At 40.8% G+C, this 17,450-nt stretch overlaps 1 protein-coding gene across 2 annotated transcripts in view; it reads left to right on the top strand.

Moving 5' to 3' along the window:
• Nucleotides 1–16,844, top strand: part of LOC122563109 (ubiquitin carboxyl-terminal hydrolase 49-like) — a 68,786-nt gene extending 51,942 nt beyond the window's left edge. The window contains exons 4-7 of one of the 2 annotated variants that reach the window (XM_043716549.2): nucleotides 6,334–6,532; nucleotides 7,392–7,500; nucleotides 11,371–11,576; nucleotides 12,836–16,844. In XM_043716549.2, the coding sequence (XP_043572484.1) occupies nucleotides 6,334–6,532; nucleotides 7,392–7,500; nucleotides 11,371–11,576; nucleotides 12,836–13,029 (708 nt within the window). In that variant the 3' untranslated portion in view covers nucleotides 13,030–16,844. Of the gene's footprint in view, nucleotides 1–6,333; nucleotides 6,533–7,391; nucleotides 7,501–11,355; nucleotides 11,577–12,835 lie in introns of both variants that reach the window. The other variant, XM_043716546.2, reaches the window with a different exon arrangement.
• The last annotated feature ends 606 nt before the right edge of the window (nucleotides 16,845–17,450 follow it).

The following is a 17,450-nucleotide window of genomic DNA, read 5'->3' as shown; positions in this document are numbered from 1 at the left end:
GTATTGGCAGGTGGGACTAGATTGGGTTGGGATATCTAGTTGGCATGGATGGTTTGGACCGAAGGGTCTGTTTCCATGCTGTATATCTCTATGACTCATCTTTAATGTTGTAAAAATGTCCCAAGGTGCTTCACAGGATCATTATCAAACAAGAGTTTGGTGCTGAGCACATGAGAGAATTTGGGATTGGCAACCAAATGCTCAGTCAGAGGTTGGGTTTTCAGGAGTGCCTTAGAGAGATTGTGAAGCTTGAAGCTTCAGAAGATTATAGAACTGGGATTACAACTGGTTTGAGGAGAAAGTGAGGACTGCAGATGCTGGAGATCAGAGCTGAAAATGTGTTGCTGGAAAAGCGCAGCAGGTCAGGCAGCATCCAAGGAACAGGAGAATCGACGTTTCGGAGCATAAGCCCTTCTTCAGCCATTCCTGAAGATTCTCCTGTTCCTTGGATGCTGCCTGACCTGCTGCGCTTTTCCAGCAACACATTTTCATCTTACAAGTGGTTTGTCCTACCAACCTAATAATGGATACTTGGTTAACTGTCATCACATGAGGCACTGTCTTCAACAGCAGAAGTGGGAAAAAAACAATTGTACCACTGAAGTTAAAATGGAAAATGCTGAGGAAAAGAACGCCCAGGAGGTTGTGCTGAGTTTATTTCTCACATTTTCTTTTTTATTTCAGTTTTCCATCCCATCATAATCTGCTTTTTTTTAAATTTGTACCACTGAATTTGTAACAAATTACTAGAGAAACTCAGTAGATCTGGCAGCATCTGTGGAAAGAAAGCAGAGTTAAAGTTTCAAGTCCAGTGACTACTTTATCCGCAGTTCATCTTTTATTCATGTGGCCGTGATGAGGAGGTGCCAGTGTTGTACTGGGGTGGGCAAAGTTAAAAATCATACAACACTAGGTTATAGTCCAACAGGTTTATTTGGAAGTATTAACTTTCAAAGGGCTGCTCCTTTGTCAGGTAGTGAGTGGGGCAGGATCATAGGAGACAGAATTTATAACACACGATCATAGTGTCATACAACTGTTACAATATATTGAACAAACCTAGATTCCTGTTAAGTCTTTGAGTCAGACTGGTTCTATTTCCAAAGTAGGAATTTACAACATGTCACATGGATTGACTGCCTACAGATTGTGTTTTTTGAGCAAAATAGAATGTGCCTGAATATATAATTTTGCAAATGCAAATTCACCCCATAGGTGGGGGGGGGGGGTGTATGTGTATGCGTGCGTGCATGCATGTGCGGGGGACCATGTGTGTGTGTTTGGGAGAATGTGAGTTTGTGCGTGCATGTGTGGTAGTGTGCATGAGTGTGACAGTATAAGCCTGTGAGAGTATGAGAGCATGGGGGGCGCATGTCTGGGTGTGTATATGTGTGCTTGTGTGAGAGTGTATATAGTGTCGTGGGGTCACCTGGACCCCAGGTCTCAGTTGAGGCCACTCTCATGGATGTCAAAGTTGGCTATCAGTTTCTGCTAGACCACTCTGCATTGTTGCATATCCTGAAGTCCACCTTAGAGGACGGTCACCTGAAGATCCGAGGCTGAGTGTCCCTGCCTGCTGAAGTGTTCCCCGACTGGAAGGGAACACCTCTGTCTGGCAATTGTTGCGTGGTGTCCATTCATGCATTGTCATGCGTCTGCTTCGTCTCTCCAATGTACCAGGCCTCGGTGCATCTTTGCCTGCACTGTATGGACGTTTTCCGAATCTCACGAGCACCAGCCTTGTATATGGTTTATTTAAATGGCAGTGTTTGTGGATTTATTTTGTGTTAAACTGAAGAAACTGGTACACTAATTGTCATGACATATTTTAAATATGTTTGTTAGTGCATGCTGTTAGTGAAAGCGTATCATTTTGTCTGTATGTGTAGTGACTCAGAACAGCAAGATGTGGGATTGTACCAGTGTGCTCATCTTGGGAGATTCAGCTGGAGAGCAAGTCACCTGAGACATCTTTTTTTTTACATATTCTTCAGCAGGACTGAGTTTACACAAGTTATCAGTGGTGGAAAGGGACCTCCTCCAGCTGAGGAATGAAGGAGAAAAAGAAATGAATTTAGCAGCAGACCTCTAAAGATCTGACCATTTATTGCAAGGTTAGATTTGAATGTCAAATTAGTCAGTCAGTTAATCATCTGGATATCTTGAACCTTAAAAGAGGTTATCCACAGACATGTTAAGCTATTCCAAGGTGGGGATTTAATTATGAACTTAAATTAGTAAATGAACTGTTGTCTCAATTAGAAGTAACCCCTTTCATATGAACATTCTCAGTTACTTTGTCCTCATAGTGCCTGTGTCTTTCTCTGAATTTGCATAATAAACTGCAACATTGTTAGTCTCATTGGCTGTAGTGTTGTTGGTTAAGTCATGAGTCAGGGCCTGAGCTGACTCCAGAGCTTGCTTTATGGCAATGCTTGACACTAATGCTGTATTTGTGTTGTAATCGGTTTGGTTAGTTTGTGTAGTGGAAATGGAACAACAGAGGAAAATACATTTGGCCACGTTTTTTCAATTCTCTGACACAAATTTAGATGATGTAAATGACTTCGACAGAATTATTATAGCAAATAATGGGTGGCACGGTAGCACAGTGGTTAGCACTGCTGCCTCACAGCGCCAGAGACCGGGATTCAATTCCCACCTCAGGCAACTGTCTGTGTGGAGTTTGCACGTTCTCCCTGTGTCTGCGTGGGTTTTCTCCTACAGTCCAATAAAAAATGTGCAGGTTAGGTGAATTGGCCATGCTAAATTGCTCAGTGTTAGAAGGGGTAAGTGAAGGGGAATGGGTCTGGGTGGGTTGCTCTTCAGAGGGTCGGTGTGGACATGTTTGGCCAAAGGGCCTGTTTTCACACTGTAAGTAATCTAATCTAATCTAAACCAAATGCAAACAATAAAAATACACACATTGAATGTGTCAGCGGTCAAAAATTGACTAAAACTGCTCTTGGTGATAAATGGACCAGATGTATCTGGACATACTTGGGCACATTTATTATGCCTGGTGACAAGTTAGGCTTATTCCAGTAAATGTTGCCACCTGCATCCTGTTTGGCACTAATTCTGGGCAGTAAATCCCTTTCCTTCGCTTACATTGATTTCAGTGTATTTGCTCTTGTTTACAAATATTGTTATGGTCTCAAAGCATCCTGCCTTTCCACGTTTCTTCAGTTCCACATGAGCTTGCACCCAATGGTTGATGGATGCCTGCCCCATCTTCTCTCTTCCCCTCTACTATACCAGTAGAAACTGAGCTTTTCTTTGTCCAAGCTGAAATGTTTTCTAAACTCCCAAGACCTCCACTACTCTCCGGTCCCTGGTTAACCTTCAATCACCTACAGTAGCCTGTATCTTAATTCCTCAGTTGTCTGGTGTGTTCTTTTCCCATTTCACCTTGTGAAATGAGTTGGGACGTGGGTCCCTGACTGTGTGAATGCAAGTAAATAAAACCATATGGAAATGGTGACAGAATTTAGGGTTTTAAAACTGAAACAAAACCAGCTTATGCCCCTGAGAGGGTAAAGCTCCACTTTGCAGAAAAACAGACATGGAAAACTAGCAAGATAAGGGATGGCGCAAAAGTAAAATTAAAGGGCTTACAAAATGCACAAAGCACTGATTGTACAAACAAAAAGCAACAAAGCACCTTATAAGAAAGAACCACTAAAAGGGATTATGAAAGCAAACTTGCAAGGGACATCACAATCAATCCAAAGCAATTTTATAGTTAAAGGGCAAGTGGATGGTCAGAAGTAAGGTTAGCCCACTAAAGGGTTGAAAGAAGGGATATTGTCAATGACTATGGAGAAGTAGCAGACATCTTGAATAATTACTTTGCCTCAGTATTTACAATAGAAAAGAAGGCTAGCTTGCCAGAAGTCACAAAGAAATTAATAATGATTCGGGACAGGGACTGTGAATAAAATTAGCGTAAGTAAAACATTGTTAATGAGGAAATTACAGAATGAAAGTGTGACAATCCCCATGACCTGATGATTTCTAGCTATTGGTGTTAAAGGAGTGGAAGAGCACATTGCAGATGCCCTAACTATAATCTTTCAGAGTTCCCTAGATACAGGAGCTGTCTTTTTGGAAGAATGCGCATGTCAATCTGCTTTTTAAGAAGGGTGAAAGAGGAAAAGCAGGGAATTACAGACCCCAGTTGGCTTAACATCTGTAGTGGCGAATCTATAATTAAGGATGGTAACCGAGTCTCTCGTATTCAGTTAATCGGGGAGAGTTAGCATGGATTCATGACAGGTAGGTCATGTTTTCCTGAAGAAGGGCTAATGCCCGAAACGTCGATTCTCCTGTTCCCTAGATGCTGCCTGACCTGCTGCGCTTTTCCAGCAACACATTTCCATCACAGGTAGGTCATGCCTGACAAACCCTATTGAATTTTTTGAAGAGGTGACTTGTGTGAATATGTGGACGTTGTTTATATGGACTTTGAGAAGGCATTTGATCAAGTCCCACATAAGAGACTGTTAGCCAAGGTAGACACCAACAGAATTGAGGCTAAATTATTGACATGGCTAGAAAATTGGTTGGCAAGCAACAGAAAGGAGGGATAATGGAGAGGTCCTCAAATTGGCAAGATGTGACCAGTGGTGTCCCACAAGGGGAAAAATGAAAGAACTGTGGATGCTGGAAATCTGAAGCAAAAACAGAAATTGCTGGAGAACTCTCATCTTGGAGATAAAGTAAAAAGTGTCTTATAAAAGGTCGTTGGACCCGAAGCGTTAACTCTGCTTATTCTCTGCAGATGCTTCCTGACCTGTTGAGTTTCTCCAGCAGTTTGTTTTTAAGTCCCATAAGAATCTGTGTTAGAACCTCCCGATTATTCACATTATTTATTAACGACTTGGTTAATGACATAGAAAGTTGTATATCAAGTTTGCTGATGACACACAGTTCAATGGCATTGTAGACAGTGTAGATGAGAGCGTACAATTACAAAGGGATATTGATAGTGAATGGGCAAAATTGTGGCAGATAAAATTCTTTATAAGCAAGTGTGAGGTTATCCATTTTGGACTGACAAGGGATGGAGCATGTGACTTTCTAGATACCATGAAGTTAAATACAGTGAATGTTGAAAGATACTTTGTGAGAGGGTGGGTTCAGGTGCATAGATCTTTAAAATGTCATGAATTGTTGCTGAAAATAATCAAGAAAGCTTAATGGTATGCTCGCCTTTGTATCTAGAGAACAGAAGTACAAGGATGCAGAAGCTATGCTGCAGTTGTACAAAACCTTTGTTAGATTCCACTTGGGGTACTGTGAGCAGATCCAGGCAACGGGTTAAATTCCGAGCCGAGATTACACACATTAGGTCTGTTTCCTCAAGAATGTAAAAGGTTAAGAAGTGAGCTGATTGAAGCCATCAAGATATTAACAGGGAAAGACAGGGTGGATAAAGATAAAGTATTTCCACTGGTTAAGGATTCTAGAACTAGGGCACATAGTGAGAATTAGGACCAGCCAATGCAGTAGAGATGTTGGGAAGCACTTCTACACACAGGATAGTAGATGTTTATAACTCTGCTCCCCAAACTGCAGTGGAACCTGTTAATTTTAAATCTAGATAGATATTTGTTAAGCGAAGGTATTGAGGGATATATGCTAAAAGCAGATATATGGAACTAGGCTACAGATTAGTTGTGATCTTGTTGAAAGGCGAAACAGGCTCGAGGGGCTGAATGGCCACCTGTCCTATGTTCCTGTTACTAAACTGAGCAATGGTTAGATCAGCAGTGGTTTTCAGTTTTGGTTGTCCTGTCTAGAAAGAAAATGACAATAGGTTCACCAAGTCGATCCCAAAGATTGGAAATTAAAATTGAAAGCCATGTTCTGACTTTACCTGTTGACTAAGAAAGGCTTTTGCCTGAAAAGTCGATTTCGCTGCTCCTTGGATGCTGCCTGAACTGCTGTGCTCTTCCAGCACCACTAATCCAGAATAAGAAATTTAGGTACGGCTTTAAAATAAATTTTAAATAATTTTGAAAGGGTGAACAGAGAGAGGCTATTTTCTCTAGCCATAGCATTGTTCAGAAGTGGTCAACAATTTAAAGTCATATGAAAATGAAATATAATGGAAGTGGCTTGCTTCAAAGTTGGCGAACATAGAATCCCTTTACTAGTGAAGTCCAAGATTGCACCTTTCCAGGAAATAATGGATAAATATGCTTTAGAGAGAATTGACACAGATGGATAGAATGGCCTTATTTGTGCTATAAACCATAAGTCATTTAATGGGGTCAGTCATCTTTAGTATTCTGGGAAATCTGTTTATATTATTATCCCTTTCTACAGGTCACGTGCCTGACATGCAACTACAAATCCAACACCATTGAACCATTTTGGGATCTTTCACTGGAGTTTCCAGAGCGTTATCATTGTCTTCAGAAGGGTGCTACTCAGCTTAAAGAATGCACTCTGACGGAAATGCTGGCAAAGTTTACAGAAACAGAGGCTTTGGAAGGAAGGATTTACGCTTGCGACCAGTGCAACAGTAAGCAGTGCTCCTTTTAAGTGAGCTTTCCTCTCCGTTGAGCTCTCTGATGCTTACTATCCAGACTTGAAGTACTCAAGACTTTTGCACCTGTGTAATGAATATATTCTTAGATGTGACTAGAATTTTTGTTTTTAATAAGCCCCTCTTGCCCTGTTCAGACATGTTATGACACACTTCCAAAGCAAGTGAGACTTGATCCCGGACTATCCACAGCCAATCCTGTCCTGACTGTATGCTTACATAAGCAACGATAATCACTAAATGGAAAGCAAGAGCAGGAATTATGATTTCCCTGTTTAAAGGTTCTGACAGCATTTGAAGTGCCCATACAGAGATGGCAAGACTTCATAAGGACAGGGATCATCTTTGGAATTCTTCTGGCCTGTATGGCTATTCACTGCTTCAACAAACTGAAGCATTGGGAGAAATACTAAATTGTGGCCACTTCATGGGACCTTAAGATAACACACAGATTCATACTTCTTTTACCATGTATTTTTCTAGTTGTCATTGTATTGTTCTCAATTACTGTTAAATCAAAAATACCTTTTGAACATTTGCATCGAAGGATCAGTCCACTCAGCACACTGTTTGGTCTGGACTTTTAAAAACCACAAAGCGTTCCTTGTCACAGAACAAACTTAAGCTGTGAAGCATTGCTATAAGTAGGACAGTGATGTATACCAGTGCATCTGATCTTAAGTACTTTTAACTGAAAGTATGATTACCCTTCTCTTTGTCTGTTTCAGTAAAATATCAGTTAAAGTGATACATAAGCAACAGCATAGAGCAGTTGGGCCAAATGTCCTGTTTCTTTGCTATGAATTTTATATAATTCTGGCTAATTATCTCTCAGGTAAACGACGAAAATCCTCGCCAAAGCCCCTCGTCCTGACAGAAGCTCAAAAACAGCTAATGATATACAGACTACCTCAGGTCCTCCGTCTGCACCTTAAAAGATTCAGGTAAGATGAATTTGCTGCAGCTGCAAAAGCTTGTGTTCCTATCGCAGTTGCTTAATCTATGACTATTTTAATTGGTATATTTGTCATTTCAGTGCTCAAATGCAGAGCACTCTTGAATTAGAAATCTGTGTTCAAGTCCCACACCAGAAACTTCACAAATTTCTAGGCAAGCGCTCCACTATAAAGTATTACAGAGGGAGTACTGCACTATCAGAAGTGCAATCTTTCAGATTAAATTTAAACTAAAATGCTGTCTGCTCTATTGGCATCTGCAAAGAATTCCATGGCACTATTTCAAAGAAAACTAGGGAAGTTATCCCTGGTGTCTTGACCGATAGTTATCCCTTAATCGACATCACTGAAAACAAATTATCCAACAATTATCATCTTGCTGTTTGTAGGAGATGCTCACTCAAACATAGGTGCCACATTACACAGCGATTACACTTCAGAAGGACGCTTCATTGGAAGGCATGAAATAAAAGTTTTTAATTCTTCTTTACTCTTTCCAAGAAAATAACTTCATTTTGATTAGAATCTGAGCTAAGTGTAGTCAGCATATTGAGTCATCAATGAGACCATTCTAGTTGCAGTCTAGTTTCTGCAATATTTGGTCCGTTTTGTTTTTTTTTAAAATACATATTGAATTAAAGATTTCTTACAAATCTTTTCATTCCTCTTAAATGCACATTGCATAAATGTGGGAGTTCCTTGGACACCCCCTAAAATAAATGTATTTAATATTTAATTTTATCAATATGAAAAGCTAACCTTGAAGTTACCACAGACTGAAACAAGTTGGAAAATCCTAAGAGAATTGGTGCTATGTCTTTCATTGGTGAAAAGCAGATGATGGCATTTATACTGTGTATGAGAAGGCTGAGTTCCTCATGTTAGTAACCATTTGTTGCCGGAGCACTGATGCAGCAAAACATTGTCTATTTATTGATTGATTACTCTAGGCGTGACAGGGATATTAAATGCATATTGCATGAATTGTCCATTTCTGCAGTAGTGTACAGTCTTGGCTAAGCAGACAGCATATCCTCGCAGCATCCTTTCCTGGCCTGTCTTTGATTTATCATACTACTTGTCTGGCAGTCAATATTGAATGCACAGAAGTTTCCTCCTCCTAATACAATTCTTTAGTGCTCCCTGACCACCACTTCCATCTCTCGAGCTGATTTAAGTTGAGAAATACCTTTCAGCACCGTTGTTGCTCTTCACCTTGAAGAGTAAGTTTCTGACAATGTATCTGCACCATCACCAAGCCTGTGTACTTTCAGTCCACAACATTGCTGAACTCAGTTCCTATCTCAGTGCATTCACGATTGGAGTTGACAACCTTGCTTTTGATACTTGATAATTTCAATGCTGTCCTGACTGGCCTTCTAACATCCATCCCATATACGTTTATGCTCATCCACAACATTGCTTGTATCTTAACTTGCTCTGGATCTCATTCCCTGTATAGGGAAACCTCGATTATCCGAACAAGATGGATGGGCATTATTTTGTTCGGATAATCGATTATTCAGCTAATCGATTAAATGCCTTTCCTCTGGGGCTCAGAGGTTTAAAGTCTGCCCACAGTTCAGAAGACAGCAGCAGCACACCCCCTGCCCCCCCGTGCCCCCCAACTCCATCCAACACCGCCCCCACCCGCCCCCAAACATGTCCAACACCGCCTGCCCCTCCAACATCGCCCCCAACGCCGCTGCCCCCATCTCTGTTCAACGCTGCTTGCCCCCACAACCCCCCCACACAACATTTTACTGTAACTTTTTGATAGGTTCCACATTTGTCGTGTCCAGATTATTGGACAGATTATTTGGGGAAGGGGGGGTTTAGGATATATCCCTCTATAGAACTCCAGGGAAGGTATGGGGAGAGAGAATGGGCGGGAGGTCAGTCATTTGGAGACGGTGCCTGTTTAATCACTGTAAACAAAAGACACGATCAGTGTTGGCAACGCATCTTTGATGTAATGTTTCTATTGGGACCTCAAATCTCCTTTGGATAATCCGATATTCGGATAATCGAGGTTCCTCTGTATTTCTGACCTCCTGGTCTGACACTGTCTTAAGTTTGAAATTCTCCTTCTTGTTTTCAGATTTCCCCCATCTACTTAGCCGCTTCCAGACCTACAAATCTTTTCAATTTGTGCTTTTCCAATTCTAAATTCAATTCTTAAAACCCAGCTGTTGATCAGGTTTTTGGACGTAGGTCTTGTTCTGTCCAGTGACTTTGTGTAGAAGTATTTTGATGTCACTCTTATTTAACTTTGGAAAGCAGCAGCATTTTACCTGAGAGATTAGTCTAGGGCAGAGGTGGGGAACCTTTTCATGTTGGAAGGCCGCATTATATTAGTTGTAATCTAATAAGGCCGCATCCAAGAAACTTCAATTATATATTCTTCAAAATTCATATTATTTTGTAAAAATCTAACTACTATGTACTAACTTTAAAAAAAATGAAAAAAAATGTTAATTCTAAAGTTAACTAACCTTTTAATGACTTTGTTCTGACTGCTTTTTGTAGGAAAGCATTTGAATATTTGGTTGCAGCATGGGGGTCTGCAGTTTTAGTCCTCATGACTTACCAATTTTCTAATTGTGGCGATCAGTCTGTGAGGATTATTTTGCTGAATTTTCTTTTATTCTCTGGTATTTTAAATACCTTCATTTTAAGATTAAAATAAAAATAATAAAGGATGAAAAAAACATATCAATAAAAAATAAAAGATTTGTTCTGCAAAATTTGGATTCATTCAAAAGGCCCCACACAATGGCCCAGAAGGCTACAGGTTCCCCATCCCTGGTCGAGGGCTTCCTTTTGATTCTCCTCTTCCCAATCGAATCTGTCCCATAAACAAGAGCCTGTTGTACAGCATTGCTGTTCTGGTACAGAATTTTGCTGTAGGTTTAGCACTATGTATTGGTGCTCTGTTACATTGCCCCAGCGGCAACTGATATTTTATACCTTAATCCATTTGAATTAATTCTCTGTGGTTAGACATCATGACACCTTTTATCCACTATATTCCCTTGCTTTTACCAATTAATGCATTTGTTCTGTGGGCCTAATTTTTACCCTGTTAAATAAACCGATGTGTAAATGCCTGGCCCTATATATTTTCCTCACTTTATTTCTCCCCCTTTCTTCCTCTTGCCTCCTGCAAGTGTTTATCCTTTTTTGGTATTATAACATGGTGCCACAGTTCCTTCCAGGTTTTGCAGGAGTGCAGACAACAGCACTCGAGAGTGTGACACACAGTGGGCAAAGAGGCAACCTGTGAATTAGGTCTATGCATGGTCCTGCAGCAATCTTAACACAACCAGACAGTTTCAGAAACCAGTGAAGGGAATTTAGGGGAAGCATTTCATGGTTGTTGGTGATTCTCTAGTTCCTTGCCCCAAGGATAGGTTATTTGTGTGTCCCTTTAACAGTGAATGCGATGCTAAACATCACAGCACTAAGCAATTCTGCATTATGATATTGTGGAAGTGTTAAGCTATTTTGGAATGCATCACAGTCAAGGCATCTCCTGTCCTTGTGCACAACTTTCTGCTGAGGTACTGAGCTGCGATCAGGAGATGCTATCCTGGTTAATATGGTTTTCATTATATTTGCTGCTTTTCCTACCGTGGGAAGCCGATATCCCTGCTGTGGCTGAGATAGCTAACTCAGCACGCATCAAAGATTAAACTTTTCACCTTTTGTTGTTGGGAATTGTTGTATTTAAACAAACTAATAAAATGACTTATTTTTATCTGGTTATCTTATACAGAATCAGTATTTTTTACAGGGCATTGATGTACTGTACTCGTGTTCCTTATTTCCCTCTTGATGCAGCTACTGTGTTTTTAGGTGGTCTGGCCGCAACCATCGTGAGAAGATAGGGGTGCATGTCAACTTCGACCAGGTATTAAACATGGAGCCTTACTGCTGCAGGGACTCTTCCTCCACTCTTGGCAAGGAAAGCTTCATATATGACCTCTCAGCTGTGGTGATGCATCATGGAAAAGGATTTGGCTCAGGACACTATACCGCATACTGCTACAACACAGAAGGAGGTCAGTATACTTTTATTGAGAAAGGGTCTTAAATGTCCATTACTATGAAAGTACAATGGTGGAGCTCTTCCCCTCGACTCAAAGCTCCCGGAGTCATTTCTGAATTCATACTCAGCAGGGTGGTTTTTACAGTGGGTACCACAGTGCCCAGTTGAAAAACTTGGCATCCCACTCCTGATTGCATTGACGTGTCCACTGCTCATAAGAATGTCCTTGGGAAGATAGTCTTGCCTGACTATGATGCCCTCTGAGTACGAGTAGCCTGTCAACCTCCATTTACCTGGCAGAACCAGAACGATGACTTTTTTTGAGTTATCAAAGGGTTGTTGGCCATCAACCAAAATTGGCATCAAACGTAATAATTTCCTTCTTTACTGCAGCTTCCAATGAATCATACTGTATGTCAGCTATCTTCCCCTTCTAAGCGAGATATTCCAAATTAGGGATGAGCATAGTCCTCTCTAAAGAAAATCATTTGAGTTTAAGTGTCATCATTTTAGTTACGACCACAATTGCACAAATGTCAATTATTTCCTCTGGTGACACCTATATGTGCAGTGAAATTGTCAGTCCTGCTTACTGAATGCTGTCTGTCTCAAACTTGCAAAAAGACTATCTTATCATTCTCCCCACTTTCAAGTTTGCTTCTTTCTGAATCCTGCAAGAGAAAATATGATTGTTGCAGTTTTGTAGAATATGTTTGAACAATTTGTTGCAGTTCTCTATTTTGAAAAGGATTATTTGAGGTGAATGATTTATCACAGTGAGGGGTGTTTGCTTGAAACAGCTAAACCAGGAAAGAAATAAAATAGCTAAATAATAATGAAAAGTGCAAAACAATCTTAGTCCAGTCTGTTACTTTCCTCCTCCAACTATTTCAAAACTTCCAAGATGTTATGTTTCTTCTGATCACTTTCCCAAAGATGTGATGTAGGTCAGACTGGCTTAACAAAGTGCATTTAGTGGTGTAGAACAAGTCCACAGATGATATAGCTCCCATCCTGTAGCCCACTGACCCTGTCTGAACATAAGGAGAATGGCCATTTGGATAAAAAACAAAAGGCTAGTGTCATCCAAGGAAGGAGTGGCATCCGCAAGAGTGAAATGGGGAGTGGATAAGACTTTAGGATTTGCGGGGGAGTGCAAGTTGCATATCAGACTATATGTAATTTAATTGACATATTCTATATGAATAAATATTCTGAAAATAAGAAACACTACATTTTATAAGTCTGCTGTATCTTTTTTTCCCTCTTTAGAGTTTTGGGTCCACTGTAATGACTCTAAGCTAAATGTGTGCAGTGTGGAGGACGTGTGCAAGACCCAAGCCTACATTCTCTTTTACACTCAAAGAACCGTGCAGAACAGAGTGGGGTTTGTCACAGACATGCATTCTGAACCTCAGGTGCCAACCAGAAATCCAGAGAAGAACAGGAGACTGACCTTCCCCTAGCATGGGGTGCAAAAATCATTATTGGAATTCACTGAAACCATCCAGCGTCAGCCATTGGGAACCATGTTGGGGCTGATCAAACACAGATGTGGTCTCTTGTGGGCTACAGTTGCCGTAGGGCTCGTTTACTGAAGCATATATAGCCTTCCTATGCATAATATGGTAGGGTTTAATTCCGTACTTGTCAATTAAAATGGTTTTTTTCAAAGTGTCCAACTGTCCCAGGTCAGATGATGTGGATGTGTATGGTATCAACATTCCTGTTGCAAAAGTTTTTCTTATTCCCCATCCACTCCCCCCAAAACAAAAGGTGGCACATCTATTGTCAACGTTTATGTTGCTGGCTGATCTTGAGATGCAACATTTCTGATACTTGCTTTCATCCTTTAACTCCCAGAAGGTGCCTTTGTTTGCCACATGATTCACTGACTGAACATAGGTACGCGTGTTCAACCCATTCTCATTGTGTACTGGATGCAGAATTGTTTACTCCCTGTGGTGCAATAGCAAGCTAAGCTTGATCTGATTCACTAATTCTGCATTTTCACATCATGGCCAGGGCTGTTTCACATTTGCATTGACCCTTCACTAATTATTTCAGGCTCCATTGTACCAGCTATGACTTGCCGCTAATGCTGCAGAACAGTGAAGAAACCACAAGAGAAATCCTTGTCCCTTTGCTCCCATTTTATGATTTTGTACTTTATTTAAGTGTAAGGACTCGTGCTGTGAAGAATTACTGACGCAACACCAGTCTCCTCACTAAAACTACTTACAGGCTTGTATGAACCTTTATAAGATGTTCTTTTTCTGATAATGTAAATCCCTCTGTTGTGAGTCTGATCGCTTCAGAACACACTGTTCTTGGGAGTTAAAGCAGCCATAGTGATTCAATGCACTTCTGCAAACTCTTCCTTGCCTGAGCTTTTGTATGGATTTTGTGTGAGGGTAGAGATTGTGTTTTCAGCCAAGTCCTGGTCTTTAGATAGATTGTGCGTAGCTGATCATGCAACAATAACATGGCAGCTTTGGAACTGTAAGTTATGATTTTTGCAACAATTTCAAAATAAATGTGGGAGATTAACTTTATTCAATATGATTTTACATGTGTAAGTAGTCTTTGCCAATTGTGTGACCTCCCTTTTCCATTAAGATTTGGTTTAACTTTGATAATTCTTTTAGGAATTCAGACTATTCAGAACAAAACAAAAACACAATTCTGCTGCCTTACAGCTAGCAGGTTTGAATATATTCCCAGTTTTCAGAGTAATGTTGCCCCAAGGGCTGTTGGCCACAGTGGGTTGCAACAGCATTGGTTGGGCAATTCCTTTGTCTGCTCCTGGGATCTCACTGAGTTAACTAATCTTTCCCAGTATAATGATAGTAGTGTCCCTAGACGAGGTAGGTTGGAAGGAAAATCAGTGAGGAATAGCCCCAGTCGCTGCTGGAAGTTGTGCCTGTTCATGTCAGGCACGTTCTGTCAACACAAGATGCTGAGCGCTTGTGGAACTGCACTGTAGCGTGGGTCACCTCCTTCAAAGGGAGGAGCGAGAAAAGGAGGAATTTAGTATACATTTGTAGTGTGCCATCATAATAAACCAGAGAGAGAGAGGGAAAGGCGCAAGTAGCGGGGAGGGAGGAGATCTGCTGTTGTCAAGTCGCTGATACATATACAACGGTGAGAAGTTTGGTTTGTCGTCTTTTTTTTTCCTGACTTAGTTCGATACACCTTAGGGGAGATGGGTAAAGCTGCGTGAAATATGGTGCCATTGAGTTTTAAATCTTATTTGAATTTGTTATTCCTTTTCCGAGTGGGATTTTTGAAAGGTTCAGAATTCGGCTGTCAAACTGTTCTCACAACATGTTTTCAGTATTTGGCTCCCAGGTTGGTGCCAGTGTATCACTCGGCTGGAGATCGCCCTATGCCTGTGCAATGATTTTTTTTTTCTCTCTGGCTGATCCTTTCCCGTTCCTCAGGGGACAGATTGCTCTCTGTTTTGCCATCCTTCATCCAGCAACTCAGACAGTGAACTGACGAAAGTACTCAGGAGGATGAAAGTTTTAAATATTTGTTGAGACAAATTTAAATTCACTCTTGCCTTTTTTACTTTCTTATCTTCTCCTTAAGTTTAGAATTTGCTGTGCTATTGGAATGTGCTGCTTCCTGTCACTGCAATCCATCCTCCCAGTTGTAGATATTTTTACTTAACCTGTTCAGACACCTATGGAATAAGTGGGACTTAAACCCAGGCCTTCTACCTTAGAGATAGGAACACTGCCACTGCACGACAGGAACCAATTGCAAACTTGGTGGCATCGATTGCTCTGCCCATCTTACGGCAGCACAGTGCCTCAGTGGTTGATGTTGCCTCACAGCGCTAGGGACCTGGGTTTGATTCTTACCTTGGGCTACTGTCTATGTAGAGTTTGCACGTTCTCCCCAGGTCTGCCACCCACAATCCAAAGATGTGCAGGTTAATTGAATTAGCCAGGCTAAATTGCCTTAGTCAGGGGTAAATATAGGATAGGGGAATGGGTTTGGGTTGGTTACTCTTTGGAGGGTCGATGTGGACTTGTTGGTCCAAATAGCCTGCTTCCACACTGTAGGTAATCTAATCTAGATTCTGGTTCACTTGGTCACAAATCATTGCTGGCTATCACTTGCTTTGTTGATTTCTAACATGATTCAAACAATGGTGCTTCAAAACTTAAGATATTTCATATTTAGTGTGACAGCTAACAGGGGAGGCCGTGTATATCAGTCTGTTATAGCGAGGCACCCGTCTGCTTTCCACCAGCGCAAATGCTTCAGATCCTCTATGCATATCATTTGATAATGAACTGCCAACTTGTTAGCAGTTTGCAAACCATGACAACCTTTTACATCCTCTTGGAAATATCAAAAAGTCCAATTTGAGCCATATAAAAGGAAACAATAAGTACTGATTATGTTGTTTCTATAAGCTCAATAGAATATGGTGCAGAAATGCAACAGTGGTGCCCAGAACGGTCAGTGGCTGAGCTTTTTATGTAACAAATTGCATGCAGCACCTGCCTGCTCATCAGTCATTGAGCTTAATCTGAAAGCCAGTTTACATGTATCAAAATAAAGTCAGAGCTGGGTCCCCATTTCTGTACTCTTGGTACCTGCTTGCAAGTTGTAACTTTGTACCATGCATCTAAAATGAATTTGGATGTAGAAAGCTATATGGGTTTCTGTAAACGAGTCCTCATCCCTATTACAATACAGGTACAGCTCGTGTTTGGTTAAAAGTTATTTCCTTTTTGCCCACCGGGCTTTCAGAAATTGCACGACCAGACAGTTTTGTGTTATTTGATTCCATGCTCCCCTCCAGTTGTTTGGAGTGGAAAACAATCCCAAAGCAGAGTAATAGAAGGAAATGTATTCAAACACCAGCTCAAATAACTTACTTAGGTTTGACTTCACTGAAAACTGAGCCTGAGATGGTGCTATAGGTTGATGATCTTTTTCATTTATCTTGGGCAAAACTTTTTATGCAATAACAGTGCTGAACATTGGAGAGCAAGGTAATCAACCAAAACCTTATTCTTGTTACATCTACCATATGAAATAAAAATGAACATGAGAAACAAATTTTGCAAGCTCATAATGCCACCCAGTGATGTCTTAAATTACCTTTGCCATTGATTTTGAATAATGGAGTGGAGAATATATTAAGTTGATACCAATATTTGGCGCAGTCATTACATTTGCTGTCCTAAACATCCAGGAGAAAGTGAGGACTGCAGATGCTGGAGATCAGAGCTGAAAATGTGTTGCTGGAAAAGCGCAGCAGGTCAGGCAGCATCCAAGGAGCAGGAGAATCGACGTTTCGGGCATGAGCCCTTCAGAAGAAGAAGGGCTCATGCCCAAAATGTCGATTCTCTTGCTCCTTGGATACTGCCTGACCTGCTGCGCTTTCCCAGCAACACATTTTCAGCTCTGTCCTAAACATCCACACAAGATTTCCTTCAGCACAGGGCTACCCTGCATGTGGCTATTCCTCCATTGCAAACTTGACCTAAATATTCTATCTGGGGCTTCCTATGTTGTACAGTTCTGCCCTAAAGAAATTTTGTCTGTAGTTCGTTCTCCAGTGCAGTACTGGCTTAACTATCCAATTTAAGATTTATTTTATTTTATTAGCAGGACAATCTGATTGTTGTGTCTGGCCTCACAGACACTATTCTGGTTCTTTGCCATTTCAAAAAGAGCGACAAAGCTTTGCCAATTGTGGAATAGCTTTTCCACTTATTAGGTTTGCAATTCCACATTGAATAGCTCAATTGTATAGCAAGGGAAGATTCCATATTAACACAAACAAATTATTGCAAGTACTGGACATCTGATATAAAAACAGAAAATGCTGAAAAACACATTAATTCAGACAGCATCTGCA

The sequence above is a fragment of the Chiloscyllium plagiosum genome, unplaced genomic scaffold (assembly GCF_037043375.1).
Source record: "Chiloscyllium plagiosum isolate Xiang-an unplaced genomic scaffold, Cpla_swu_hap1 HiC_scaffold_26, whole genome shotgun sequence".
NCBI classification, from domain to species: Eukaryota; Metazoa; Chordata; class Chondrichthyes; order Orectolobiformes; family Hemiscylliidae; genus Chiloscyllium; species Chiloscyllium plagiosum.
This window is presented reverse-complemented; position numbering and strand designations above follow the sequence as displayed.